This window comes from Hevea brasiliensis, chromosome 10 (genome assembly GCF_030052815.1).
Source record: "Hevea brasiliensis isolate MT/VB/25A 57/8 chromosome 10, ASM3005281v1, whole genome shotgun sequence".
NCBI classification, from domain to species: Eukaryota; Viridiplantae; Streptophyta; class Magnoliopsida; order Malpighiales; family Euphorbiaceae; genus Hevea; species Hevea brasiliensis.
The window spans coordinates 31,871,348-31,879,440 of NC_079502.1; the positions used below are offsets into that span (position 1 = coordinate 31,871,348).

The 8,093-nt window shown below is 35.5% G+C and overlaps 1 protein-coding gene across 1 annotated transcript; it reads left to right on the forward strand.

The window, feature by feature from the left end:
- Positions 1-1,398: 1,398 nt before the first annotated feature.
- LOC110658913 (uncharacterized) lies at positions 1,399-2,040 on the forward strand. The gene has a single exon (XM_021816701.2). The coding sequence runs from the start codon at positions 1,399-1,401 to the stop codon at positions 2,038-2,040; it is 642 nt and encodes a 213-aa protein (XP_021672393.2).
- The last annotated feature ends 6,053 nt before the right edge of the window (positions 2,041-8,093 follow it).

The following is an 8,093-nucleotide window of genomic DNA, read 5'->3' on the forward strand; positions in this document are numbered from 1 at the left end:
ACTAGCTTGGCTTCAGATGATCCAGCAAACTCAGTTCGGAGGCTCACCTGTGGAGGATCCACACTATCACCTATAGTGCTTCCTCACTTTATGTGATACCTTTAAGATGAATGGACTCTTTGATCAAGCCATTCGACTCCGAGCATTCCCATTCTCATTAAGAGATAAAGTAAGGAAGTGGCTGCTCTCCCAACTAGCTGGTACTTTCACTAATTGGGAAGGTCTCTCACAAGCCTTCCTAGCAAGATACTTTCCAACTGCAAAAACAGTAAAACTAAGGTTAAAACTGAACACCTTCAGGCAAAAGGAAGGAGAATCACTCTATGATACATGGGAGAGATACAAAAACCTTCAAAGGGAATGTCTCCACCATGGCATAGAAGAATGGCTCCTTGTTCAGAATTTCTACAATGGTTTGTTACCATCCATAAGGAGTTCAATTGATTCAGCTGCAGGAGGAGACCTTATGGAGAAAACGATAGCAGAAGCTTTGGAATTATTAGAAAGGGTCACGTACCATAATTTTGAGTGGTCAAATGAAAGGGGAGATGCAAGAAGAGTAGCGGGAGTCTTAGAGTTGGATGCCCTTAGCATGATTAATACTCAATTTGACCAGCTCACCAAGAGACTTGATAGAATGCAGGCCAATGTGATAGGAACAAGTAATCAATTCTGCGATAGTTGTGGAGGAGGTCATATAACTTCAGAATGTAGTTTTTAGAGCGAATCTTCCACAGAGCAACTGAACTATGTGAACAATGTAGGAAACTTCAACCAGAGGTAGGTTAATAACCCATATTCCAATACATACAACCCTGGATGGAGGAATCACCTAAACTTTTTGTGGTCCAACTCATAGAATCCTCAGAACCAACCCATAAATAAATAGCAAGAATATAGGCCAGCATCACCAGGTTTCTAGAACAGAGGACAAAACCTGATGCAGCAATAGCCACCACTCCCTCAACCACAACAAGCAGAATCAAAGTTGACTATGGAGTCCATGATGGAGAACTTTTTAATAGCATAGCAACAACAAAATGAGATGATTAAGCAGTTAGCTTCTATAGTGGATCAACTAGCCACCCATAATAAAATGATTGAAAATCAGATTACTCAGCAGGCTAGTTCTTCAAGTAAACAAGGTGGCAAATTACTAAGTCAACCTAAGATGAATCCTAAAGAACATTGCAAAGCTGTCACATTGAGGAGTGGGAAGACATTACAAGAACCAGAGTACAAGCAAATACAGAAGGTAGAAACCCCTGGAAACCCAGACTTTTAAGAAGAAGAAGAAGGGAAGCAAGCTAAGAAAAGCAAGGAAGAGGAAGAGGAAGAGAAGAGAAAGAAATTACCAGAACCTTACAAACCGCCTTTGCCTTTTCTTCGAGATTCCAGATGGCTAAGTTGGATAAGCAGTTTGGCAAGTTTTTAGAGGTCTTGCAAAAACTCTACATCAACATACCTTTTACAGAAGCATTATCTCATATGGCTTCCTACACAAAATTTCTAAAGGAAATCCTTTCCAAGAAAAGGAGATTGGAGGACTATGAGACAGTTGCTTTAACAGAGGAATGTAGTGCCATACTTCAGAACAAGCTGCCTCTAAATTTGAAAGATCCTGGAAGCTTCTCCATACCGTGCTTAATTGGCAATATGAATATTGATAAAGCCCTCTATGACCTTGGAGCCAGTGTGAGTCTAATGCCCTTATCCATATGTCAAAAGCTAAATGTGGGGGAATTGAGACCAACCACCATCTCCTTGCAATTGGCAGACAGATTTGTCAAGTACCCTCTTGGCATCCTAGAAAACATCCCCATTAAAGTGGGAAATTTTTTTATTCCAGTAGATTTTGTTTTCCTAGAGATGGAAGAAGATGTCCAAATTCCCATTATCTTAGGAAGACCCTTCTTAGCAACCGTTGGAGTAATCATAGACGTAAAAAATGGGCATCTAACTCTCAAAGTAGGGGATGAAGTAGTAGAATTCAACTTGTTTCAAGCACTGAAGCAGAAATTTAAACCAATGAGTGTTTAAGGGTTGACATCATAGATAAGCTAGTGGAGGAAGAATTTCAAAAGAGATATCCTAAAGATCCTCTTGAATTTTGTATAGTGCATAGCTATACAGTGGAAAATGAAAACAAGGAAATTTTAGCATATGAAGAAATTCTCAAGGCTAATCCACCTCTACCTTTGGCCCAAGCACTTCTGGTGGAAAATCTGTAAAAAGAGCAACCCAAGAATGACTTTCATGAAGAAACAAAACAGGTAGAATTAAAACCTCTTCCTTCTACATTGAGGTATGCATTTTTGAACTCTGATTCTAAACATCCTGTCATTATAAGTGCTAGTCTAGATTATGCAGAAGAGGAAAAACTCTTAAGGGTGCTTAGGACCCATAGCAAGTCCATAAGGTATACCATGGAGGACCTCAAGGGAATCAACCCTTCCATTTGTATGCATAAAATACCTATGAAAGAAAATAGTAAGCCCACTATTGAACACTAAAGAAGACTAAACCCTAACATAAAAAAAGCAGTATAAAAGGAAATTTTGAAACTATTAGATACAGGTATTATATACCCAATATTTGATAGCAAATGGGTTAGTCCAGTACATGTAGTACCTAAGAAGGGTGGGACAATTGTGATTAAAAATAATATTGATGAACTAATCCCTACTAGGGTAGTCACTGGTTGTCGAATGTGCATTGATTATAGAAAATTGAATGGTGCCACCAGGAAAGACCATTTTCCTCTTCTATTTATAGATCAAATGTTAGAAAGGCTAGCTAAATATTCGTATTTCTACTATTTGGATGGGTATTCTGGATTCTTCCAAATCCCCATTCACCCTGAGGACTAAGGAAAGGCCACATTCACCTATCCTTACGGAACATTTGCATATAAAAGAATGTTTTTTTGGTCTTTGTAATGCTCCTGAAACTTTTCAAAGATGTATGATGGTCATTTTTTCTGATTATATTGAAAATATAAAGAAAGTTATTATGGATGACTTTTCTGTTTATGGAACTAGCTTTGATGAATGCTTGATTAACCTTTTTAAAGTAATCCAAAGATGTGAAGAGTCAAATATGGTTCTTAATTAGGAAAAATGCCATTTCATGGTAAGAGATAGCATTGTCCTTGGGCACCTAATTTCAGAAAAAGGAATATAAATGGACAAAGCAAAGGTAGAAGTCATTAAAAAAATGCCAGCGCCTTCATCAATCAAAGAAGTGCGAAGTTTTTTGGGGCATGCAGACTTTTACAAAAGATTTATCAAAAATTTCTCCAAAATAGCTAAGCCATTAACAAATTTATTAAATCAGAATGTCCTCTTTGACTTTGATGAAAGTTGCCTTATTGCATTTTGCAGGATAAAAGAAGCTCTCATCTCAGCACCAATAATGTAACCACCAGATTGGGAGCTGTCATTCGAGATAATGTGCGATGCAAGTGATTATGCAGTAGGGGCGGTGCTTGGACAAAAGAAAGACAAGAAAGTTCATGCCATCTACTAAGCGAGAAAAACACTTGATTACGCACAAGTCAACTACGCAACCACAAAATAAGAATTTCTAGCTGTTGTGTTTGCAGTTGAGAAGTTCAGATCTTACTTGGTTGGCTCCAGAGTTGTTATTTACACAGATCATGCTGCCATTAGGTACCTCCAGAACAAGAAAGAAGCAAAACCAAAGTTGATCATATGGATTCTACTTTTGCAAGAATTCGACCTTGAAGTTAAGGATAGAAAAGGAACTAAGAATACGGTAGCTAACCATCTATCTAGGCTCAAGCAAAAGGAACATGAGGATAGCTTGGATAACCTGCTAATCGATGACTCCTTTTCTAGATGAAAATTTGTTTGTAATCTCCTAAGCCCCTTGGTATGCTAACTTTGTTAATTATCTTGTCTGCAGGGCTTTACCACCCAACTTGTCCTTCCAGCAAAGGAAGAAATTTCTATATGATGTGAGATATTACACATGGGAGGAACCCCTTCTATATAAAAGATGTAATGATGGCTTAATAAGAAGATGCATACCAGAGGAGGAAGTGAAGAGTATCCTGCAACACTACCACTCATCATCTTATGGAGGACACCTTAGTACAATAAAAACAGTAGCCAAAATTTTACAAGCATGGTTCTACTGGCCAAATCTGTTCAAAGATGTACAATCCTTTGAGCTGACATGTGATCAATGCCAAAGAATAGGAAACATGTTGAGAAGGAATAAAATGCCACTGCATGATACACTCGAAATAGAGCTGTTTGATGTTTGGGGAATAGACTTCATAGGTCTATTTCCACCTTCATTCGGAAACAAATATATTTTGGTTGGTGTTGAAAATGTGTCAAAATAGGTGGAAGCAATAGCCATGCCAACAAACGATGCCAGAGTGATAATTAAATTCCTCAAAAAGTACATCTTCATAAGATGCAGTACCCCAAGGGCAATTATCAGTGATGAAGGAAGTCACTTCTACAATCAGTAATTTGAGACACTACTAAAGAAGTATGGAGTGACTCATAAAGTGGCAACACATTATCACCCCCAAACCAGTAGTTAAGTGGAAGTTTCAAATAGGGAACTGAAGTAAATTCTTGAGAAAACAGTCAATTGCTCAAGGAAGGACTAGTCCTCAAAATTAGATGATGCATTATAGGCCTACCGCACTGCATACAAGACTCCTATTGGAACCACCCCCTTTCACTTGGTTTATGGGAAATCATGCCACCTCCCAGTTGAGCTCGAGCAGAAGGCCTGTTGGGCAATTCAAACCTTAAATTTTGACCTGAAAGCTGCTGGAGAGAAAAGACTATTACAGCTCAATGAACTGGAAGAAATCAGACAAGATGCCTACGAGAATGCTAAGATCTTTAAGGACAGGACCAAAAGATAGCATGACAGGCGCATAATCAGGAAGGAAGTCAAAGAAGGAGACCTCGTCGTGCTATCCAACTCAAGAATAAAGCTTTTCCTTAGAAAGCTACGGTCAAGATGGTCCAGAACCTTCAAGGTCACTAAAATCTTCCCTCAAGGAGCAATAGAAATATGGAGTGAATCCTCTGGTACTTTCAAGGTTAACAGGCAAAGATTGAAGCCATACTTCTCGGGAGACACAATTGAGAAAGGATTCATGCAATCCTTCAGCAATCCTCCTACGCAATCATGAAGCTGAATACAGTCGAGCTAATGACTATAAACAAGCGCTACTTGGGAGGCAACCCAAGAATTTTACGTTTTTTTTTACATTTCAAGTTCCTTTTCTTTATGTTCTTTCTTGTTTTGTAGGCACCCCACGCTTCACATTGTTAGTAGTATGCCCTAGAACATATCATTTAGTATGTATCTTGTACATATTTTTATTAATAAAAAGGCATTTCTACTTTTCTGTTTACATAATATATTTATGTGTAATAGAAAAGGTCCATTGATATTTTGTTAGAAATATTATTCTTAAGTTGTTAAGAATATGAGTGACAATATTTCTAGCACAAAGTATCATAAATAGGTTCATAATCGAGGATACTTCATAATAAGGACATGACTTATCCAGAAAGATTGTATTCATATTTGTTCCCAAGTTATTTATATGAGATATAAATAAGATGGAATGGTAAGTCTCATGCCATATAACAAACATGATAGGCACTTATAAATGATAAGTAGGCCGAACCAGTGACACTTATGACAAGCACATGGAGTTTACTCTTGTCAATGTTTTGTCATAAATCATATCAGTGCATATAATCTTTAGACCTGAGATAGCACAGTTATCTTGTATATAGGTAGTTTGAGTTTGATACTGCTTTTATACTTGTACTGTGTATGGGTATATGGGCATCTGTTGGCTCCTACTAGTTATATATGGAGGTAGGTGTTGATCAAGATGGAATTTATTCCTCTAAGTAAATAGAGATAAAATCCTATGTTCATTTAATTTTTCTTGATGTTTCAAGTCCCTGGCCAGGATAAATAGATTTATTTAGAAAAGAGTTTCTGATGAGAAAATCTTTTTAATCAAGAACTGGAATTAAAAGAGAACATAATATTCATAGCAAATGGAGTTTGACATAAACCATGACTCCAGCTTGAGTTGGGATTTTGTAACAGAGAGATTCTAGTGCATGGTAACATATGATTATAGGTTCATTTAAGGTAAACCTTATTACTAATTGGGTGGCCATGGCATGCTATGCTAGGTGTTAACCATGGTCTATGAGGTGCATAAAATGATTTAGAAAAATCATTTATGGTAAGAAAGAGTTCTGATGATATTAAGAGTTGATATCATGTCTCATTGCCAATTAGTGATGAGCCTAGTAAGTCACACACATACACAAGTTATCACCTATTTAAATATGATTTAATTAATTAATTAAAGAGTTTAATTGATTAATTAAATAGGTTTGGTTTGCAATTAAATTACAAAGTCCCTAGCATGACTTGAAACCAAATCTAGATTATTGGATGTATAGTATAAGTTAAATTTATATTTAAAGTGTTTAAATATGAATTTAATTAATGAGAAATTAATTAATAGAGATTAATTAATTAATTTATATTTGATATAAATTGATTAGAAGAAGAAAAATAATTATTTTGGGTTAAGAACTCAAAATTAAGACACAGGGGCATTTTGGTCATTTCACAGTGTGACACGTGGTATCATGAGATGGTGACACATGGGATTACACATAAGCTTGCCAAATGTTTTTTAATCATGTAAGATGATTAAAATCAAGATTAAATATAGGTTTGACACTTGGCACAATGAGATTGGGTCACTTAAACCTAGAGCTAATCAAAGGGTGACATGTGGCAAGGGTTTAATGTGTTAACCTAGCTATATAAGTGTTGTTATGAAAAGAAAAACAACTAGCAGCCACTCCTCTCCTTTGTCACGCCACTTTGAGGCTTTTCATCTATTCTTCTTCATCTCTCATCAATTCAAAGAGATTAGCCATCAATCTCTTGAATTAAGAACACTAGAAATTGTTTCTAGTGTCCTGTTTACATCTCTAATCTCTTAAAAGGCATAACTTGAATTTCTAATTAATAGAAAAAGCTTTAGAAGCTGCTCAAGGGCTACCATAGGTGTTCTTGGTGTGGACAAGCTAGAGGGACAACATCTGGTGTCCTGAAGACGAATCTCAAAGGCGCAGACACCCTGCAGTGCATCAAGAGGTTAGTGTAATCGTTCTTGATTTAATCTAGGGTTTTAAAATTAATCTGATTAATTTTAAAATCTTAAATGGCAAATACAGATCCAAAAACATATTAAAAAAGTTTTAATATGTTATTTATCATTGAAATCAAATAGATAAAAATAAATCTTGCATGATGCATGTGACCCTAGGTGAAAATTTTTGAATTCAATGGCATAAACTTGTGTTTTTCACGCTTCCGTTCCTTTCAATTGGTATCAGAGCCACTATATGTGCCATTTAGATTGATGTTTATATGATTTAATTGTGTGTTTGATAATGAGATCAAAAGTTCATTGCTGGTTGCAAAGCCAAGGTGGCGGCACAAATGATGAACACCATGGTGCGCATGGTTGATGCACCACAATGTTGTGCAAAGGTAAATGGATGGTGAATGTGCAATTATTGTATGATCTAAGATCCATTTTATGTCTAATTAAATTGTTTAATTAGAATTTTTATCACACAATTAAATTATGATTCAAATCAAAATTTTAAAAATTATTTGAATGTGATTCAAATCTGAATTTTAAAAGTTGTTTGAATGTGATTCAAATCTGAATTTTTAAAGTTGTTTGAATCATATTTAAATCTGATTTTTTAAAATTGATTGAATAAAATTCAGATCGGATTTTTTAAAAAATGTTTGAATGTGATTCAAATCTGATTTTTTAAAAAATGTTTGAATGTGATTCAAATCTGAATTTTTAAAGTTATTTGAATGTGATTCAAATCTGAATTTTTAAATTTGTTTGAATGAGATTCAAATCAAAATTTTTAAATTTATTTGAATCATATTCAAATCTGGATTTTTAAGTTGAATATGAGATATTCAATTTAATTTAAGTATGTATGATTTATTTAATTGTTAAA